The sequence below is a fragment of the Calonectris borealis genome, chromosome 28, assembly GCF_964195595.1.
Source record: "Calonectris borealis chromosome 28, bCalBor7.hap1.2, whole genome shotgun sequence".
NCBI lineage: Eukaryota > Metazoa > Chordata > Aves > Procellariiformes > Procellariidae > Calonectris > Calonectris borealis.
The window spans coordinates 5315483-5336313 of record NC_134339.1 but is presented as its reverse complement, the minus strand read 5'-3'; the positions used below and the strand labels follow the sequence as shown (position 1 = coordinate 5336313).

General features: G+C 65.1%; 3 protein-coding genes across 5 annotated transcripts; all 3 read right to left on the bottom strand.

Moving 5' to 3' along the window:
- Positions 1–2911: 2911 nt before the first annotated feature.
- On the bottom strand, positions 2912–5812 carry CIST1 (colon, intestine and stomach enriched 1). The gene is made up of 4 exons (XM_075175401.1): positions 5725–5812; positions 3710–4396; positions 3097–3242; positions 2912–3020 (listed from the first exon to the last, which is right to left on the bottom strand). Exons 1-4 carry the CDS (start codon positions 5780–5782, stop codon positions 2973–2975), a joined length of 939 nt encoding a protein of 312 aa, XP_075031502.1. The 5' UTR covers positions 5783–5812; the 3' UTR covers positions 2912–2972.
- Positions 5813–7439: 1627 nt separating this feature from the next.
- JUND (JunD proto-oncogene, AP-1 transcription factor subunit) lies at positions 7440–8810 on the bottom strand. The gene has a single exon (XM_075175242.1). It carries the CDS (start codon positions 8648–8650, stop codon positions 7703–7705), a length of 948 nt encoding a protein of 315 aa, XP_075031343.1. The 5' UTR covers positions 8651–8810; the 3' UTR covers positions 7440–7702.
- A 4743-nt stretch (positions 8811–13553) lies between these two features.
- Positions 13554–20812, bottom strand: LSM4 (LSM4 homolog, U6 small nuclear RNA and mRNA degradation associated). 3 transcript variants are annotated; one of them, XR_012677528.1, is made up of 6 exons: positions 20648–20812; positions 20477–20518; positions 20240–20338; positions 17550–17733; positions 14800–15046; positions 13554–14011 (listed from the first exon to the last, which is right to left on the bottom strand). XR_012677528.1 is itself a non-coding variant. In XM_075175247.1 (5 exons), the coding sequence occupies exons 1-5, from the start codon at positions 20648–20650 to the stop codon at positions 14958–14960; spliced, it is 417 nt and encodes a 138-aa protein (XP_075031348.1). In that variant the 5' UTR covers positions 20651–20812; the 3' UTR covers positions 13554–14957. The 3 variants fall into 3 exon arrangements, 2 of the variants coding, with proteins under 2 accessions (XP_075031348.1, XP_075031349.1); XM_075175247.1 differs by having other exon boundaries at positions 13554–15046; XM_075175248.1 differs by lacking the exons at positions 20240–20338; positions 20477–20518; positions 20648–20812 and adding an exon at positions 18854–19683 and having other exon boundaries at positions 13554–15046.
- Positions 20813–20831: the final 19 nt, after the last annotated feature.

The following is a 20831-nucleotide window of genomic DNA, read 5'->3' as shown; positions in this document are numbered from 1 at the left end:
TGCCGCGGTGCCACCGAGGGACATGGCTGAGCCTGGAACATCCTGGAGACATGGTGTGGACATGCCATGGTGCCACCAAGGGACACAGCCAAACCTGGAGCGTCCCGGACACACGGTGTGGCCGTGCCACGGTGCCACCAAGAGACCTGCGAGAGCCAAACCCACCCCGGGGCTCACATCGTGCCCCCAGCCCCTCCTCGCTGCCCAGCGTGGGGCCGTGCCCAGAGGGGACAGGGAGGAGCAGGATGAGGCCCGGCTGGTGACAGTGGCACCCGTGGGGGAGCTGCTGGCCCAGCCATGGGAGATGGCACCCACCCAGCAGCGCCCGCAGGGACCCCAAAACCCACCAGAGGGGGGTCTTGGTGGAGGGTCCCCCCTCACTTCCAAGAGCCTGCGAGCACGATCATGGGGACATCAGGGCAGAGGGATGCTGGGACAGAGGGACACCAGGGGACATTGGGACAGGGGCAGAGCCGCCCCCCCGGGCTGCCTGGCAGCCAGCAGCCCCTGGGACAGCCAGAGCTGGGCAGGACCGGCCGCAGGACAGCCAGTCCCCGTCCCCAGGACAGCCAGTCCCTGTCCCCTCCTGGGCTGCGGCTGTCCCCGCCGGACACGTGTCTGTGCAGGGTGTGGATGGCGGGTGACACCGGAGCCAGGTCCCTCGGCCGTGCCAGCCCCACGCTGTCCCCACAAGCTGGGCTGGGACAGGCACGGGGGGGGGAATGGCCCAAAAATAACCCTGCGGCAGCGCAGCCGGGGCCGAGCCCCAGCGGGAGGGACCAGGGTCACCTCCGGGCAGGGCCAGGCCAGCCCTGCGGTGGCACCCGGTTGGGACAGGGGATGGGGACAAGGAAGGGGTGAGGAGGATGAGGACAGGGGAATGGGGACAGGGATGGGGATGGGGTGACGGGTGATGGGGAGGGGGGTGATGGGGACAGAGGGGACGGGGACAGGGACAGGGTGGTGGGGATGGGGGGGACAGGGAGAGACGGTGGTCGGGACAGACATCCCGGGGCCGGAGCAGCGGGGACGGTGACCGAGGGGTTTGCCCCGAGCTCAGCGGTGCCGCAAAGGCCGCTGGCACCGGGTGCTCTGCCGGTGCCGGGGCCGGTGCCCCGGGGCCGCCCCCCGGGGCCGCTGTCCGCCCGCCGGTGCTGAAACCGGCAGCGCCCTGTCCGGTAACCCCCTCCCGGTGCCAGCGGGGCGAGCAAACACCTCCCCGCCCCCGTTCCGCTCTTACCGGGGGGGCTCGGACTCGTCGCCGCTGCTGGGGCCGCTCTCCTCGATGGTGAAGACCACCCGGGCGCCCTCGGGCTCGGGGCCGCGGGCCGCCTCCGCCAACCGGCAGCCCAACGGCGGCAGCAACGGACTCCCGGAGAAACGCCGGCGAACGGCGCCCACCGCCGCTCCCGGTCCCGGTCCCGGTCCCGACGGGGCGGCTTCCGCGGCGTCGCGGCAACGCTGCGGGGAAACGGGGCGGCCATGAGGGGCGCGGGTAGCGGTACCGGGGAGCTCTGCAGGGCGCTGCTCCCGGGGCGCTGCACGGTGTCCCTATGTGTGTCCCCCCGCGCCGTACGGGGGTCCCTCCCCCGGGGCAGCCCCCCCATTACCGGGCGCCGGTAGCGCGCGGGCGCCCCCTGCCGGGCACGGTGCGGCGCTGCACGCCGGGGACACCGGGGGGGAGGCACGGGGCCAAGGGCACAGCCGGTGCACCGGGAGCGGCTCGGCCCGCAGCGCACGGAGCCGCTGGGACATCCCCCCCCCCGCCGCCACCGGTGGGGACCCCCCTCTCCCCCGGGACCCCGCCGGAAAAACCCCCGGAGCCGGCGCGCAATTACGCAGAGGTGAATAATAATTAACCGCCCATTAAGGGGATAATTAACTCCCGCTGAGCGTCGCCATCCCGGTTATTGCTGCCCGGGGGCCCGGCGCTGGGACGCTTGTACCGGGGACACCCCCCCGCCGGGGACACCACCTCGCCCCCCCCGGTACCGGTACCGGTACCGGTGCCGGTCTCACCTCCGCGCCGAGGAAAGGCAGCGCCGTCCGGCTCCGTCTCATCGCCGTCCCTGCGGGGGGGAGCTCCGGGAGTCGCGGCCGGTGGGGGCTCCGGGACCCACCCCCCCCGGACGGCCGCCCACGGCCCGGGACACGGGGGTTCCTCCTGCCCGTGATTTATGGGCGCCGGACCTCGGCCGTGGCAGCTGCCCAGGCTCAGCCCCCGCCTCGGGTTTCAGGGCCCCGCACCGGCCCCCTCGGCACAGCCCCCCTCTCCCCGGTGCCCCCGAGGGCTGGACGAGGACGGGCCACCCCGGGGGAGGTGGGCCTGAGGCCACGGGGATGGCCCCCCGGCCCGCAGCACCCGCCAAGCCACGAGCCCTTCAACGTTAATGATCAACCACGAGCACCCGTTGCCCACCATCCCCGGGGAACCGGGGCACACCGGGGGCGGTTCAGCCCGTTGCGCCCGCGGAGCCCCCCCGTCCCCGGGGGCTGAGCCCCCCAACGCCCCAGCCGGTACCGGGAGCAGCCTCAGCCCGAGCCCAGGGGATGCCGAGCCTCGGCACGGGGGTCCATGCTGCTGCCAGCCCCCCACCTCGTCCGCAGGCCCTTACCGGCACCCGGTCCTCGCGGTGTGCCGCGGTCCTCGCAGCGTGCCGCGGCCCCGGCCGAGTGCAGCGGAGCAGAAGGAAGGCGACGTGCGTGCCTGGCCGCGCGCTCCCTCCCATCACACCCCGCCGGGAGGGCCGCACGGCCCCTCCATCCTGCGCACCACCGCACCCGCGCCCACCCTGCCCACCCCGGGGCCTCCAGCCCGGTATGGGGGACCCCAAAAGCGGCCGGGGCCTCCCCCAGGACTGGGGGTTTTCCCCAGGCGGGGTGCAGAGCGCACGGCAGACGGGAAACCAGAGCCGAGGCAGCAGCTTCTTTATTCAGCAGCGTTGGCAGCCCGGGGGCCCACAGCGGGGGGGTCACCTGGGTGGGTGGTGGGTGATGGGGGACCCCTCCATCACCTTGCTCTAGGGAAGAGAGAGCGGGGTGAGTGCCTGCAGCCCAGCCTCGCCGCCCCCCATGGCCCCCCGGCCCCCCACGCACCATGGGCACCTCATCCAGGTGGTGGAAGCGGGGGGTCCCGCGCTGGCACAGCCGCACCAGCAGCACCGCTGCTCCCCCCACCAGCACGCAGACGAAGAGGCAGATGATGACGACCAGGACAGGGTTGAGTTTGGCGGGGGGCTGCGCTGTGGGGGCGAGACAGACACCCCGTTACCCCCCGCGGCACTGCCGAGCCTCGTGCCCAGCCTCCGAGCACCACGGTGGCTCTTGGTGAGAGGGGGCTCGAGACTGGCTCCAGCTCCCCCCCCGCTGCCGTCCCACCCCTCACAGACCCAGCACCCAGCTCCCATGTCACCTCCACCCACCAGGGACCAGCCCAGGGCCCTCCCACCCTCCCTGGCCGGGGTCCCGCGACACAAAGGCTGGAGGAGAGAGGGGGAGCTCTCAACCCCCCCCCGAGGTGGATGGGGCAGCCCAGGGGGGCTCTGGGTGCACCCAGGGACCCACACCCCGGAGCCCCCCTGCCCTATCCTGGAAGTGCAGCCCCTGAGTGGGGGGTCTAGGGGGGAACCGGGGCTGCTGCCATGCCCATGGCTGCGGGCAGGTCTGGGGGCTCCCTGCCTGCACAGTTCCCCCCCAGCCTGGCCCTCACCCAAGCTGCCGGCTGCGGTGCCGGTGCTGATGGCCGGTGTCGTTCTGGAGCTGGCGGTCAAGGTGCTGCTGGGACCTGGGCTCACAGTGGGCACAGGAGAGCTGGGAACAGGAGTGGGCCTGGGGGGCCCGGGCGAGGATGGGGCTGGTGCTGCTGTCGAGCTGGATGGATGCCCCGTGGCCGGGGAGCTGGGCACGGCTGGGTGGGATGGAGATGGTGCCGTGGTCCTGTTGGATGGAGATGTCGCTGCTGCCGAGCCCGCTGTCCTGGATGGAGACGGTGCCGTGGTCGTGTTGGATGGAGATGTCAGAGAGGTCGTACGTGCTGCTGAGCCTGTTATCCCGGAGGGAGGTGATGCCGTGGCTGGGTCGGATGAAGACGTAGGTGCTGCTGGAGCCGACGTTGCAGCTGTGTTGGATGAAGGTGTCGTAGGCACCACTGTGCCCCGTGTGCTGGGCAGAGAGGCTGCCGTGGCTGGGTCGGAGGGACGTGTAGGTGCTGCTGTGCTTGCGTTGCTGGATGGAGACGATGCTGTGGCAGGGGCGGACAGGGAGACAAACTTGGCCACCTCCAAGTCGGAGCTGGATGGAGACACATTGGGTGTCCCCACGCCGGTGGCTGGGGGTGTGCTGGATGGAGACAGTGACACGGTTGTCCCTGAGCTGTGTGGAGACCTGCTGCTGACACCTGAAGTGTGGAGGAGAGAGCTGGTCACCGAGGACGCGGCAGGGCCCTGGCAGGGCCCTCGCGGTGCTCATTTTCCAGGTGGTTTCACCATGCACAGAAGACCAGAAAACCAGGATTTAGCCAATATTGGATCCCGGAAATCCAGGGTTGGGAAGCGCCTCCCAAGCCGTCACGGCACGGGCACAGTGCTGCGGGGACGAGCAGAGCAGCACGGTGGTGGCAGGCATATGCCACGGCACAGGGACACGTGCCAGCCCGGCCATGGTGGCACCCACCGGACACCCCCGGGCCGGCCCGTGATGGGGGCTCCGCCATGGTCACGTGGGACACGGTGGCGTTTGCCAGGCAGCACCGGCAGTGCCCTTACCCGCCAAAGTCCTGTTTGCACAAGAGGAGGAGCAGGTCCAGCCCAGCCCCACGGGGGACACCGGAGCAAAATGCCCCACAGCAGAGCCGGGACCCAGTGCCAGCACCCAGGAGGGCCGGCGTGGCTGGGTGCTGGGGTCCCCATAGCCACTGGGCCCACCAGGACGGGCCATTCCCACCCAGCTGCCACCCTATGCTGGGATGGCGGTGAGCCCAGGGCCAAGCACCCAGCGTTGGGTGCCAGCTTCCGTGCCGAGAGGGTGAGCTGAGGCACCCCGGGGTGCAGGGGGGGCTGCTGGGGGCCCAGGCTGGAAACGGGGGGGCCACAGCGGCACAGGGTACCAGGACCCTTTGCCCTGGAGTGCCAAGGTGGTGCCGGAGCACCCACGCCACCGCGAGCGCCAGCCGGCCCAGCCGGTTTGGCAGCACCATGGGGCCGCATCCTGCCCCACGGTGCTGCCAGCTGCAGGAGGGGCAGGGTGCTCGCCTCCAGCCCGGCAAGCCCCCGGGGGGACCATCCCCAACAGCTTGCTGGGACCCCCGGGGAGTGGGTGCAGCCCACCCCCGTGCCACGGGTCCCCAGCTGCCCCGGGCAGGGCTGGATCCGGCCCTGCTGCAACCCCCGGGGCTGGGCTCAGTGGGAAGGGCCCCCCCGGTGCTCCCCAGCCCCGGGGGGGGGGGCACATGGGCCCCCCCCCAGCAGCCGGTGGCCCCGGAGCACACTGAGCCCATCAGTGCAGATCACGGGGGAGCACTCGGACACCCCCCCCGTATCCCCCGGTGGCCCGGAGCACCCAGATCCACCCCTCCTTTCCCGGTGCTGCCAGGGCTGGGCGGGGGGAGGCCACAGACCCACCCCCCGGTGCTGCGGGGTGCACAGACCCCAAGTGCCCCCAGGACCCCCGGGGCGCACGGACCCTTCCCGCCGCCCCCCATCCGCCGGTCTCCCCCCCCCCCGGTACCTGCAGCGAGCAGGGCCGAGGCGCAGCAGAGCAGCAGGCGGAGCGAGCCCCGGGCCATGCCGCCTCCCCGGGCCGTGCCGCCCTGGGCCCCGCCGCCGCCCCGGGCTCCGCCGTCGCCTTTACCCGCCCCGGGGGAGGCGGGGGCGACCCCGCCCGCGGCGCCCCCTGCCGGCACCGGGCCGCGCCGCATCCCCGGGACCCCGCGAGGATCCCCCCTACCCACCCCGTGCCTCAGTTTCCCCTGAGGCCCCCTCGGACCACCCCCGGTACCGGGAGCCGCCACTGCCTGCATCACCCCGGGGAGGATAAGGGTGCGGGTGGGGAGGACACTGGGGTGGGAGGACTTGGGGACAAAGGGATCTGGGGATGTGGGGATGTGGGGACTTGGGGACAAAGGGATCTGGGGATGTGGGGATGTGGGGACTTGGGGACACAGGGATCTGGGGACATGGGGATGTGGGGACTTGGGGACAAAGGGATCTGGGGACATGGGGATGTGGGGACTTGGGGATGTGGGGACTTGGGGACATGGGGATGTGGGGACTTGGGGACATGGAGACACGGGGACACAGGGATCTGGGCACACAGGGGTGTGGGGACACAGTGACACTGGACCCACTGCTGGTGGCAGTTGTGGGGACCCGGGGACGCCCCGTCCGTCTCGCTGCCGGAGCAGCACATCCGGGGCGCAGCGCGGCCGCGCCAGGACGGACGGGGCCGCTTCCGCGCGGCGGGGAAGGGCGCTTCCTCCCGGCAAACCGCAGCTGGCCCGGCACCGCGCCGGGTCCCCAGGGCGGCTGCGCTCCCCCCACCGCCGCCCGCGGCAGGGCCCCAGCGTGCCGGGCTCCCTGCCAGCCCCCGGGAGCGGGGCGATCCTCGGTGTTGGCACCGTCTGGCACGGCTCGGCACGCCGCCGTTGGAACAGGCCAGCGCAGCCCAACGGCAGCCGGGCCGACCTTCCCGCCATCGGTGCCACTGTCCCCAAACGCTCCCGGGAAAGAGGGCCCGTCCCTGGGGCGCTGCTCCGCGGGACGGAGCTGGGACCAGGCCTCGCAGGTGGGGGAACGCGGAGGAGGAGCGATGGTGGTGCCAGGAAGAGGCGGCCAGCTGCCCGGGGAGGAGCCGTGGAGGCCCAGCCTTGCTGTCCGCCCTGGCGGGGCCCAGCCAGGTGCTGGGGGGTGACCCCGGGGTGCCAGCGCCGTGGGGGACCCCCCCAATGGAGGCACCAGCCGCCCCAGGGGTCTGGCAGGACAACGGCCAGGACAGAGCCACAGCCGGGACCAGCAGCCCCGCATGCAGCCGGGCTCCCCCCCACCTCCCCACCCGCGGGGACCCCCCCAGTAAGCCCAGAACACCCCCCTCAGCCCAAGGGAGCCCCCCCCAACATCCAAACCCTCCACTTATTGCCCGACGAGATCCCCCCCCCCCCAACACCCTCCAGCACCCACAGAGCCCCCCAACACCCCTCGCACCCCCCCCTCCCGGCGGGTAACCCCACATCCCTCCCCTCCGACCCCCATCACCCCCCCCAGACCCCCGCGGAGGCCCTCACCCCCCCGTCCCCGCTCCCCCCCCACCCTCCGCCCCAAGATGGCAGCCGGCCGCGCCGCTTCCTGCCCGCGCCGCCGCGCCAGGCCCCGCCGGGCCCATCCGTCGTCCGTCCCCGCCCGGCCCCCCCGCTCTCCCCCGGCGCAGCAGACAGCGAGAGGCGGGTCTCCGTGTCGCGGGGTTTTACTGGGGCCTGACTGGAATGTCTCGGGTGCGGGGGCCCGCGAGTCCCGGCGGGGGCGGCCCGGGCTCCCCCTCAGTCCGTCGGCGGGGCGGGAAGGCGGCCCCCGCAGCACCCCCCCCTCCTCGGGAACACCGTCCTCTCCCTCCCCTCACACCCTCGAGTCCCGCGGGGCCCCCTCAGTCCGTGCCCGGGCCCCGCTCAGTCCGTGCCCGGGGAGAAGCGTGGACCCCCTCGGTCTCCCGTGGGTCAGTAAGCCGGCACCTGGTGCTGGTGCTGGGGCAGGAGCTGGCAGCCGCTGTTGACGTGGCTGAGGACCTTCTGCTTGAGCTGGGCGACCTGCTCGCGGAGCAGGCTGGCGGTGGAGGCCAGCTCCGTGTTCTGGCTCTTGAGGCTCTTCACCTTCTCCTCCAGGCGGGAGATCCGCTCCAGCTTCCTCTTGCGGCACTTGGAGGCGGCGATGCGGTTCCTCAGCCGCTTTCGTTCCGCTTTGATACGCTCCTGCGTGTCCATGTCGATGGGGGAGAGCGGCGGGCTCTCCCCGAAGCTCGGCACCTCCGGGACGATCTGAGGTTCGTCCTTTAACGGCGGCGGCGGCGGCGGGAGCCGCGGAGGCGGCGCCGCGAAGGGGCCGGGGTCGGCGGCGTAGCTCACCGCCGGGTAGCTGCTGAGGTTGGCGTACACCGGCGGCTCCGGGGCCAGGCCGGCGGCGGGCAGCTCGCCCGCGCCTCCGCCGCCCGCTCCTCCACCGCCGCCTCCTCCCCCTCCTCCGCCGCCGCTCCCCGCCGCGCCGCCGCCCAGCTGGTTCTGCTTGTGCAAGTCCTCCAGCGCTTTCACGAAACCCTCGGCGAACTCCTGCTCCTCGGAGGCGGCCGCTTTGGGGTAGAGGAACTGCCCGCTGGTCGGGGTGGTGGTCACCAGCCCGTTGGACTGGATGATGAGCCGCTCCAGCTCGGGGGACGCCAGCTTCAGCAGACCCAGCTCGGCCGAGCCCAGCAACCCCGCCGCTTCACCGCTCGCCGCACCCGGTGCTTTCAACGCCGCCGCCACCTGCTCCGGTAACGCCATCCCGAGCGCGTCCTTCTTCATCATGCTGCCGCCGGGGAAGGGCAGGAGGAGCCCGCTGCTGCCGGAGGACGGGGCGAAGCCGCTGCCGAGGCCGCTCAACACATCATCATGGTAGAAGGGTGTTTCCATCCTCCTCCCCCGCCCGGCTGCGGGGGAACGGGGCCGGGGCGGGGGGGGTGGGAAGGAACGGGGCGAGCGCTGCGCCGGGGGGGAGGGGAGGGCGGGGGAGGCGCCGGTGCCACCGGCCGCGGCCCCGCTCTTGCGCGCGCGCACACACACGTCTGCCGCCGCCGCGGCCCCCGCGCCGCCTTAAATACGCGGCGCCGCCGCGGTGACCTCACCGCGCCGAGCTCCCATTGGCTGCAGATGACGTCCTCGCCCGCCCTCGTTTGCATAGGGGCGGGGCCTCCTCCCCGGGAGGCGGTGCCACGCCCACTCCTGGCCCCGCCGTCGCCGGGGCGACCGGCGGGTAAACGGGACAACAGCGCGAGGGCCCCTGGGCTGACGTCAGGGCGGGGGAGGGGCGGTCACGTGTGGCCCCGCGCCGCGCGCCCCGCCGGGGCTGATGGGCACAAAGGGAGGGGCGGGGCGGAGCGGGCACCGGCACCGGCACCGGCACCGGCTGCGAAAGGGCACGATAGACAAATAAACGGGCCGGGCCGCTGGGCCGCGGCGGGACCGTGCGGGGGCGGCCGGGCCGTCACCTGTGTGGGTTGAACCGGGCCGGGCCGGTGGCTGCACCGGGCTGGACGGTGCCGGGGCACACCGGGACCTGCCCCGGGGGGACGGGGCCGCCATGGCGTGCGTGCCCCCGGCACCTCTCTTGTCCCAGCTTGTCCCCGTGAGGCCCCCCCCGGCGCCGCAGCCCCGATGTTTGCCGCCGGCGTGTCCCGGCGGCACCGGGGACGGTGGGGTTTGCCCAGGGAGCACCGCCGCGTGGCGGGCGGCCAACCACGGTGCGCCGAGGGGTCGCGCCATCCCGGCTCCGGCCTGCTCTGGCCAGCGCCGCGGCACGGGGGGTCAACCGGGCCCGGCCCCCCGCCAACCGGCAGCGGCGAAGGAGTTAAGCGGCGGCGGCGGCGGTGGCGGCGCACGTCACGGCCGGCCAAGCCTGCGGGCGGCTGAGGGGGTGGAACGGCGTCAGCGGCTGACGTCACCCGTCCCCGCGTGGAGCCGCCGCGCGGGGGGAGGCAGCGCCGATGGCCGACGATAACCCCCGCGCCGGCAGGATGCGGCCCCCGTGGCGCAGGCCGAGGGATCCCGGCACCGCTCGCCCGCGGCATGGCGGGGCCGTGCGGACACCGGGGGCTGTGGTGACGCTGAGCCGCCCCTAATTGCAGCCAGATGGTCCCGGGCCTGCGCTAACGAGGGCGATAAATCAAGCAGTGTCGGCCCCGGGAGTGGGACCCTGCGCCAGCGGTGCCGGGCCCGGAGGTGACGGCTGTGCCGGTGCTGCGCCAGCCCCATGCCCTCTGCCTTCCCGGTACGGGCAAGGGCAGCGAGGAGCCCCTGCCCCGGCGTGCCCGTCCCGCCTGCCCGACCGCAGCCGACTGGCACGGCATGGCATGGCGCGGGGCATGGGGACAGCATGGCACAGCGTGGGGCACGGCACGGCATGGCGCGGGGCGTGGGGACAGCATGGCACAGCGTGGGGCACGGCACGGCACGGCAGCGGGCGTGGGGACAGCATGGCACAGCGTGGGGCACAGCACGGCGCACGGTACGGCTCAGCCCTGGCTGCAGGGAGGCCGCAGGGGACACGGGTGACAACCAGGACAGGGCTGGGGCAGCCCCCGGGGCCGGGACACGTGGTGCCGGCACTGGGGAAACCGAGGCACGAGGGGGCTGGGACCGACGGGGACCTACCCTCCCCCCGCAGCTGCAGTTAATTAAACCCCAAATAAACCCAGTTGATTAAACGTCAAATAAACCAGAGCGTGACTGAGCCCCGTGCCTGGGGTCCCACATCTCCGCTAGCCCGTGGCCCCCGCCGTCCCCGGTGTCCTGACCCAGGGAGGGCGGCGGTGCCGGTGCCAGTGCCGGTGTCCCCAGGGCTCGGCGGGCTGGGCCGGCGCGGAGCTCCCAGGTGAAGCCGCCGTCCGCGTTTCCGCTGCAAACCCGTCATTAGGGGTGCGGCCGGCGGCCGGACCGGCAGGTTCAGACTTTCCGTCCTGACGAAACCCGGCCGACGAGGGACAGGGACCGGGGTGGGGGGACAGGGACTGGGGTGGGGGGGCGGCTCCCCCCGTGCCGCGGCACCGCACGGGGATCCCCCGGCCGGGGACGCACCCGTGGGCATGGCTGCCTGCACCCCACGGGCATCGGCGTACGCCCTGTGGGCACCCACATCTGTGCTCCTGCCTGCACCCCCGCGCCCCCCCCATCGCAATCCGGGCTGCAGCGGGACGAAATGAGAACCAGCTTTGGCTGTAGGTGCTTTAATCAGTTGCAGGGAGGAACGAACCGGCCCCGGGGCCTCCCTGGAAGAGCGGCTGGCCGGCGGCCAGGGATGCGAGCCACGAGCCGCGCTCCGGCCGGGCCCAGCCGCCGGCACCCACCGGCAAAACCCCGCCACCCCCCGGTGTCCCTCCCCGAGGGTTGCAGCACCCCGGGGCCCGTCCTGCTGTCCCCCCCCGCATGCTCCCACCCCGCCACCACTGGTGCTCGTCCCGCCTGTCCCTTGTCCCCAAACCGGAGACACCGCAGGTTGTCTCGCCGGTGGCAGCCCAATGCCTGCGGCAAGCCGGCAGCTTCATTTTCCTAATGAGCGTTTAATGAGGGTCATGATTCAGTGGCCCCTTCCGCCTCCCGGGAGGGCAGACCCGTGGGGAGCACGAGCGGGGCGGTCCCCATCCACAGAGCCGGTGGCAGTGCCACCGTCACCTCGGCTTGGGGCTGGTGGACGAAGCTGCTATTCCCGGAGGCGTCGGAGCCCGGCTCGGCCCCGCAAGCACCCATTGAGTCACGCTGCGCCTTGCCACCTGCCAGCCGGGCTATATTTACCCCGGAGCAGGCGGTGAGGATTTCGGATGAACCCATGCTGCCGCCAGACCTCGGCCTCGAGCGGGGCCACGTTCACCAGAGCATCCTCGCACCTCCGAGCGCGGCGGGTGCCCGCGCGGCTCCTGCTCTCCCCATTTCCTCGGCCCCAACAGGACCATGCCCGGCGTGCGACCAGCTCCATTACACCGGCGGTACCTGAGCCCGCTCCGGCCAGGAGCCGAGACAAGGTGCCGCACCACGGCTCCGACCGAGGACACGGGCTGGACCCAAAGCAAGACGCCGAGATGCCCACGAGCTACCGCGGATGCACCCGCATCCCCCTGCCCTCCCGGCACGGCGAGCCGCCCCCCAAAAAGGGAATAAGCAGGAGAGCGTTTGCTGCCCCGGGATTTGCACCGCGGGCACCGGGCGCACAGGGGAAGCCGCCTCTTAGTCATCGCCGCAAGGAGGGAGAGAGGAACCAAGCCGGGAAAACAAGAAGTCACCGGCCGCCAGCGCCTGCCCCCAAACCCGCGCCAGTCCCCGAGGAAGCCCCGAGGGGCTGCGCTGCCCCCAGGCGCGGGGGCCTCCAACAACCAAAACCAAGAATTAAAAAAAAAAACAAAAAAAAAAAAAAAGAAAGAAAACACATTTAAAAAGGAAAAAGGAGGAGGAGGGTTTGACGTGTATTTTTAGTTGCTTAGCGCAGCCCTGAAATATTTCGGCAGCCACTCCCTCCGCGTCGCAGGCGGCTGGTGTGTAACTATTCCTGTGCTGCCTCCCCGGCGAGGCACAGAAGTTATGAGTCACCGCGGGGCGGCCAGCAGCGCCGTGCCGCAGCGCCAGCGCCACGGCCCCGCGGCTGCCGGAGCTGCCATGGGCCCCGGTCGCCACGAAAATGTCACGGGAAGGGAGCAGGGAGGGTTTGGAGGGTTTCCACGGTGGCCTTTGCTGCGTCCCCCCCCGACCCAGCCCGTCTTTCCGGCCAAGACGCGTTCGCCCTGCCAGGCTGCGCACACCCACCCACGCCGGCAGCGAGGCTCAGACCTTTTTCCTCCTCTCTGGTTGTTGCTTTTATCTCGCTCCTCCCTGTTTTGGGTTTGTTTTTTTTTGTTTTTTTTTTTTGTTCAGCCGTGGCTCGCCTCCCCGCACCCCTCCCCGCGCTGCCATGGGGCAGGGCTGGAGCACACTACAGCCCCAGACACCCGTTTTTGGGGCAGAAAGGCCCGAAGCCACAGGTGAGCATCGCGTCGATGCCCAGGCTCGATGCCGCTCTTGCACGGAGCCACCTTCCACCCAACCTGCTGCCGCGTGGGGCCAATTGCCCTTGCAGGGGCTGCGCCGCGGCTCGGGACAAAAATATTCCTACAGAGGTGGAAAAAGGAAAGGGGGAGGCAAGCAGGGATGGCTGCTAAAGCCCGTGGTTGTAATTAAACGAAAGCAGAACTTAACGAGCTCCAACGCCTGACCCCAGAGCTTCGCCAGGAGATAAGGCGTACTTGGAGGACTCTACCCTGAGCCGAAGCCAAAGGTCCCATTGTTGCGGTGAAGATTTATCTGGCCAGAACAGACCTCAAATCCAGACAGCGCTGCAGTCGTTTCCTTTTTCACCAGGGCAGCTGTAACACATGGAGTTTCTGTGGCTGGAGGGACTCAAAAGGGAGGGAGCAGGTTGGGAAGGGAAAGTCTGACACAGGGCTCAGCCCGGGCTTTGTTAAAATGCCACTCGGGTGTTTACGTTGAGACCGAGTTTCCAGGAGGGAGGACACATGTGCCCCGTTCCCATTGCCTGGAATTGGCTCCGTGGCAGGAGCCGGCTCGCCCAGGATGGGGATCGAGTGCTGGCGCTGCCGGTTAATGCCTCGCCGAGGAAAGGCGGCCGTGGGGAACACGTGGCTGCTGTTAGAAACCAAAGGTTTAGCCCGTCTGCTTGGGGATTTATTACTTATACCAGAGCTCGAGCAAGGGTTTAGGCAAAGCCGGGTGGCTGCGGGAGCGCGCGCGGGGTCGGGCAGGGCTCAGCGCCGTTGCAGACAGAGAGAGGGAGTCGTTTTGTACAGGTTGGCGATTTATTCCTACTCACCACTGCGCACAAGTTCTATAAACATTAAAAAAATAAGTATATATAAAAGCACGTTCTTCACTCTTTTTCAATACAGTGGTGATGGCAGAGAGTAGGCTTCAATATGGGAATCAGTTGTAAAAAAAACCAAAACAAACCCAAAATATCAGTCACAATATCAGCTTTTCCCCTCAAATTGAGCTATTTCATCCATTCAGGGGGTTGAGGCACAGCCAGAGCCTCTTTCTTCCCCACGTGCCCCCATGCAGACATTCAATTCAGATCAGCCAGGATATTTTGCGGGTGCATGTTGCTCATGGGACCCTGCACCCCGTGGGATGGAAGACTGGAGCAACCCGACCTGGGAATTCACAGGAGCTTTCTTAACCTGCAGGAGGGACACGCTCACACGCTGGTCTATGTCCCCAAGGAAAGATAATCGGTGACTAGAAAAGGAAATGACAAGTACTTATAGTGAAGTTAATCACTAGGTACCAGAGAAATAAGCTTGAGAAATATTGTCAGACTTCAGGACTTTGTGTCACAGGCACAAGGGAGAGAATTTTCAAAGTGGGGGAAAAATAAATCGACTTAAGAGCTCGGTTGCTTTTCAGGAAAAAAAAAAAAAACCAAAACACAAACAAACATAAAGAGTAAGGGGCACACCAGCCTTCCACAAGAAAACACAGAAAACCCTTTCCTTTAAAGGAAACTTCTAATCTGAAGTCAAATTAGTAATACGCTAATTGGGAAACGCTCATTTATCACAAAGCTCTCTTGGAAACAACCCTTGAAGGCCGATGCAATGCTCATGCCAAGTTCTCCTTTAAGCCATAGGAGAGAGACAGAACTGACCGGCCAGAAATAGAAGATAAGCAATAGCTTAAAAGTTTGTTGTTTTTCAAAAACCCCAAACCCTTAAGACTACTCATGTAAAGATACAATATCCTCAAGTTCAGTGTTTTTAAACCAAAACACTCACATCTGTTACAAATGCAACAAGTTGCCCAAGTTTCAAGTATAAAAAAAAAATCCAAACAATCCAGAAAGTGTTTGCCTTCATTCTTATACCACTGTACATGGTTAATCTTTTAAATTAAACCTGGTGACCCTGAAAAATTAAATAGTGCTTTCACTCTCAGGAGAAGGCAGAAATTAGGTCCTTAATCGTGAATGATTTTTTAAACATTTCCAATGACTTGCTGACTACAAGGAGCGAACAACTCCACTTTACCAGATTAAATTGCGAGGGGCTTCCAATCTACGTGGTTCGGGCACTGATCAACTGACGGAAGAGTAGAAAGGTAACGCTTTTGAACACACGGCAATCCTGAGGTGATAAAAACCAAACGGCATCGCAGCACTGTCCCCGGCCAGGGAGCAGACAGCCTCTCACTGCTTTGCTGATTGTCTGCCTGGCTTTTTTTCCTGCTGGCCTCTTCCACTGCCTGGTATTCCTCGGCCACGGCCACCAAACACACCTACGGGGCAGAAGGAAAGAGCACGGGTGTAACAGCATCGGTGTACGCCAGAAAGGTCTCCCAGCCGCTCAGAGCTTTACAGTTATTTATGTTTTACCCAAACACACGCCTATTTTCTAGTCATTGCAGAAATGGGACTTTTAGATTTCTCCTTGCCAATTCCAGACCCTGTGTTTACGAGGTGCATAAACTTATCCCCCCTCGCCAGCAAGTTCAGCGGTACCTCCCCGGTGTGTTAACGTGCCCTCTAGCTAGCTGTGCTATCATCGTAAATTAACTTGTGAAAAACGGAACCAAGGAAGAGGTACCACATTTTAGATCCAGTGGGATGAGCAGGTTGTACTGTGTCCCCTGAAAGCTGTAAGGGCAAACCAAAAGCAGTGACTTGTTTTGAAGACTGCTCAGCCACAAAACAGAGAAAACGCATCCCTCCGTCACCGCCTCGCTGCTGGGCAGAGCGATCCACCGCTCCAGAGAGGGCACTGGGCACCGCACGCTGCCAGAAGGCAGCAGGAACCAGGAGGCCGCGATGAGACCCGGCCGCAGACACACGAGCATCCTCGTACCCGAGAGCTGCGACCGTCTTTGTCGTGGGAGCTGCTGAGCCCACCCTCGTCCTTCCCTCCCTGCTCAGACTCACCCCAAACAAACAGAAAGCAATTCCAGGCAGTAATTTTTATCTTGGCGTGCAAGTGATAAAGGGAGTGTGGATCTACCCTGCCAGCCGCCTGCGCGCACAAGGCAGAACCCAAAGAGGCCCGGTCCGGGCACCAGGCAGAAGAGCTTCTCTCGAGCCCTCTGCTCTGGTTGTTTCGCCAAGGAGACGTGCCTAAACCAGAGGCAAAAGAAAATTGCTCCTAACCCCGCAGTCCTTGGGATGCTCGCAGGGCTCCGGCTGCTCCCAGCGAAGCTGAGCAAAGACTGCCGTAATTCTGAATTTGGCAAGCCGAGAAGTAAAAGACGAAGGATTACCAGTGTCAGAAACAATAATCCTTTCAACTGCGAGCACAATTACAGCTTTACTTCTGCCTGCTGGCCTCTCAACAAAATTGTCCTGCCTTTTTTTTTTCTCTTCTCTCTCCTCCCTTCATGTCTCAGTAATGAGAGCCAAACCTTTTAGCTAATTAGCAAATGCCGAAGCTTCCCTTTAAAATATTCCATCAGCGAATTTAAGCTGCACATCAAAACAGCAGGGAACTCCACCTCAAACAGAGTTCAGCTCTGCTCTGCTCTCCACAAGGTGGATATTTCCACAGCAGAGAAAATATTTCAGCTAAAATGTTTGTCCAAATAACCATATCCAAAAAAGCTGTTATGCCAAGTGCTTTGGACACTGAAAAGGGAAGGAGGAAAAATAAAGGCGCCTTCAGATTTGTAAAGGTCACTTTTGCATGCTCGGAGCTTGCAGGCGGTAGCATGGGCAGCAGAAATCGCAGGGGATTTTCCTCCAGAAGTCCCGGGGAGTCGGAGATGCTGCACGCCGCGCGTCCCGGAATGGCGTGACGGCCCCGGGTAGATCCCAGCCGTCCTACCAGGACTCCTTGCATAGTCAAAAAGCAGGCAGCTCGTTAAGGGTGCTCCGCAGAGAGACTTCGCCCGTTGGTGTCTCCGTCCCCGGGGCTCCTTTTAAAACCTAAGATTTCCCGGGCCAAATCCAATTTTCTGGTAGCAAGTGAGCGCACTCAGGATTTTAAGCTCCTACTGGAGGCTAAGCCTGTACTGAGAGCAACCCTGGGGCCGAGCGGGGTGACCACAAAGCGAATCGCAAATACGTGGCAGGAGGGGTGAGCAGGAGAGGAGAGAAACGGCTCTCGGGCTTCCAGCAGGACAGCTTGGGGAGAAAAGAGCAAATATATCCCCAAGCTGAAGTGCTCCGAGGTCACCTAACCACGCGAAGTGGGACAGGGAAGGAAGAGTTGTTTTGGTGACCTATTTCTTCCTAAGTGGCAACATCCCCTTTTATCAGAAACATGAATTATTCATGTCGAGCAGGAGGAACACAAACCCTCAGATATTTTTAAAAGAATAAATAAACGAACAAGTCAGGAGATCAAAAGCCCCATTATAATGGGAGAAAAGATGATGTTTTTCTATCACTGCCGTGGTCACAGCCCAGTCTATTTTCAAACAGAATAGCCATTTGTTTCCCTCCCGGACTTGCTAAGCTAACAGACACCAGTTTTGTAGGGCCACGCTCCCGAGCTAGCCAGGAGGGGTAGAAACAGTCAAGTTCAGACTCTCTTAAGCTCCTGCCCAACCCCAGTAACGAGGGAGGCACATCCCTGGCACGAATCCTTTCTATTCTTTGGCAGAGGCTGCCTTACAAGCGAGGCAACACGCTCGCTCGGCTAGATCTTGCACAGGAGCGGCTCCAGCTTCTCCCAGACACGCACTCCCGGGTTGAAAGCTGAGCAGCAAGAGCCATTCCTTGCACAAGAGGTGAAATTTAAAGGCAGGGATCCCGCTCACCCCTATCGAGCTGAAAAACAAACAGGATCATTACCTCGTCCAGCACCTCCAACACCACGGCCCTTCTGTTGCTTCTGCTGTTGCATCCCACCACGGCCTCTGCCCTTGGACACCACCTCTTCTTTCACCATGTCAATTATTTCATCGGGGATACGCAGGTATTTAATCGTGCTGCCACGAATGTAGCACTCTGGCATTCTCCAGAACTTGTCTCCATCCTATTGGGGAACAACACGTTAGGCCACAAAGAAAGCCTGGTGCTTTTGTACCACTTTTGGGGCATTTGAATATTTCCATCACTTCTGGAGAGTGAGACAGCTCCGCCAATCTTTTCTGAAAGCATGATCTGTAACTAGCTGCAAAAAAGGGTGGGTTCTTTTCCTCCAAAACACGTAGCCCTACAACCTGGGGGGTGGGAGGGCACTCAGCCACGAACAACTGTAGTTTCAGTTTGTTCCACAACTGCCTCTAACCCTCGCAGAAAATGAAGAAGAAGAGGCTGATGAAACAAGCACCTTCCCTTCTCCTATAAGAAGGGAATCGAAAGCGGGACTAGAGAGGCAAGAGTGGTTAAGTTACACACAATGGCTACAAATAACGAACTCGGGAAGAAAAACGCAGCTGCAGAAAGGCGTATGCACGGCCGGGTTGCTTCCCCAGCAGCCTCAGCTGGGAGTCACCTCACTCCTTCCCTCCTCCGGGGTGTGGATGGAGCAGCGAGGCAGGGCCGGAGCCAGCTGGCTGCGGGGTGTGTGCCACCAGAGCACGGTAACTGCAGCTGTGGAAAATAAGGAGCTTACAGATTATATATATATAAAAAAAGAAAGTCCTCAGGTGGCCAGTGACGGAGCAGCTGTCTCTATAGTTTGTTCGTTAGTGTTTAATGCAGTTTTAGGGCTTTTCTAGGACGCAACCTATCAGGGCTTCACCTCCCGTGTACCGAGGGCGGCTGCGGGAATAGGAATCGAGCGTCGAAGCTGAACAACAACTCGGCTGCCCATGATGTAACTGGGAGGAGGGACGGGGACCCGCCTCGCCCCGCTCTGCCACCGCAGCCCCGGCTCGGCCACGGCTCCGTCAGCGTTTGGCTGCAGATGGAATCGCTCGAGCCCAGCGATTCTCAAGCGGCAGCGGGTGGACGAGACGTCCGTAACATCCCAGAAGAGTGGGTTAAACAAGAACGCCTCGTTCCTCCTCTCCTGGGATAAAATACTCGGTTCTCCCCCCCCACGCCAGGAGTTATTTGGGGCAACTCTGCCTGTACAGGCAAGTCCTTCGCGCACAAGACAAGGCAGAAACAGTCCTCTTCCAAAAGACACCCAGCAAACCCCACCCTGCCTTGGATCCGCCTGGCTGCTCCTTGGCTCGGGATGCGGGAAGGGACGGAGCCAGGCTCCCTGGCTTCCTCGTTCCGGCCTCCCCGGAGTAAACAACCGCCTCCCGGGCCGGGGCCGCCCGTCCGCCGCCGCTCCGTGCCATCTAGCGGCCAGTCCCCACCAGTACCACCAGTACAACCCCAGCAGCGGCTCTAGCTCTGCTTTCACCCGGGTTTTGGAGGCGTTTTGGTGTTTTAAGGCGGGCGGAGGCACGGCTGATGAGCCCGGCTGCTTTGCTGTGCGACAGCATCCCTCTAGATCACCCAGAGGGAATAAAACCTGAGCTACTGCTCTTCCACAGCAGAGCACTGAGCCGTAGGAAGCGACTTCCCAAGGAGAAGGACAATATCACCCGTGTCGCGGGCACAGATAAGGCTTTGCTGTCCATTACCTCCTCTTAGTCCCCCTCCTGCTAAATTTGACAGCAGTTCCTCCCTGTTTGTCCCACCAAAAGCCAAGGTGCGCCCACAAAGTTCTAAGCCCCACTGCTCTGCCCCCAAGGTCCCTCTTAAACCTCACTCAAGGTGTTTACTCTGTCAAACTGACGTGAAAACGCGCCTCCGAGCCCCAGCAATATCGCTCAAAAGTTTCCTGTTGTGGAGACAACAGGTATGGGGGTTTGCAGAGAGATTTTTGGAAGAACGAGGATCTCTGCCAGTCTCTCCCACGGAGCTCTGATGTTTCGGAGCAGGGAAAGAGCAGCGACAGCCGACATCCATCGGCTGCTGCTTCCCACAGCGCGCGGCTGGCAGGGACAAGACCAGACATTTCTGACTGAGGTCAAAGCCCAAAACACAGATCACAATCTTCTGGAGCACCTTTGGCCAAGGGCAAAAGTACCAGACGGCGCAGAGCCCCGGCGCGAGTAAACAACAGGCTCCTCCGTTTTGATGTGGAGAGTTAGAGGGTGAGAGACAAGAAAGTTAATAAAAGTTAGCGCGGCGTTTGAAGCAGACCTCGCTTCTCGGACAGCACGTGACAGATGAAGGCTCCGTTCTCGGGAAACCCAGCTCGGCATCGCGGCACGGGCTATCGCGCCCCGTCCCGCGGCCCCCAGCCCCGCACCGAGAACCCTCTCGCGGGGGAAACGCTCGCACGGCGTTTCTGTGCGGTGCAGAAAGCCACCCCGCGCGAGCGTGCGCCTGCGAGCGCTCCTTCATTACGGTTATTATCAATAACTGTATTAAATTTGCATTTCAGGCAGAAGTCACACTCCCAAAGGAGCGATGGCCTCTGAGCTACAGCAGAGCCGGCCCGGCCGCAGGGCCGGTGGTGGGGGACGCTCCCCGGGGGCACGGAGGGTGGGTGACCCCGACCGGCTGCCCGGGGCGGGGGGCTCCGGCCTTACCCGGGACGTGCAGATGACCTCCCGCAGGTTGATGTTCATCCAGTTGTCGCAGCTCACCAGGTGCCCGTTGTACGTCTCCCCGTTTTTCAGCTCCACCAGCTGCAAGAGACGGGAGTCACGAGGCGCCGGCCCAGCCCCGGTACAGGGACCTGTCCCGCTGTCACCCCCACGGCACCGGTGAGCCTGAGGCCGGGGTGGGCTACGGGATCGGGGCTGGGTCGCGCTGCCGGTACTCACCATGGGGTGGTTCTGCGCCGTCTTCAGCAGGGACAGGGGCAGCTGCGAGAGGAAGAGAGGAGAGAGGCCTCAGGCACCGACGGGGACCGGGACGGGGACCCCGCCGCCCAACGGGACCGGAACCCCAGGTCCCGGCCCCGCAGCCCCCGGGCCGGCCCGGCCGCCACTCACCATCGTGCCGGAGCCGCGGAGCCGCCGCCGCGCCGGGCGCTGCCGCTCAAACCGCCCCCGGCCCCGCGCGGGGCCAATCAGAGCGCGGCGCGGTCCCGGCGGAGCCAATCAGAGAGCGGAACCCGGCCTCGGCCGTAAAGCAGCGCCGCGGCGCCCGGTCCGCGCCTTTACGACAGCGCCGCAA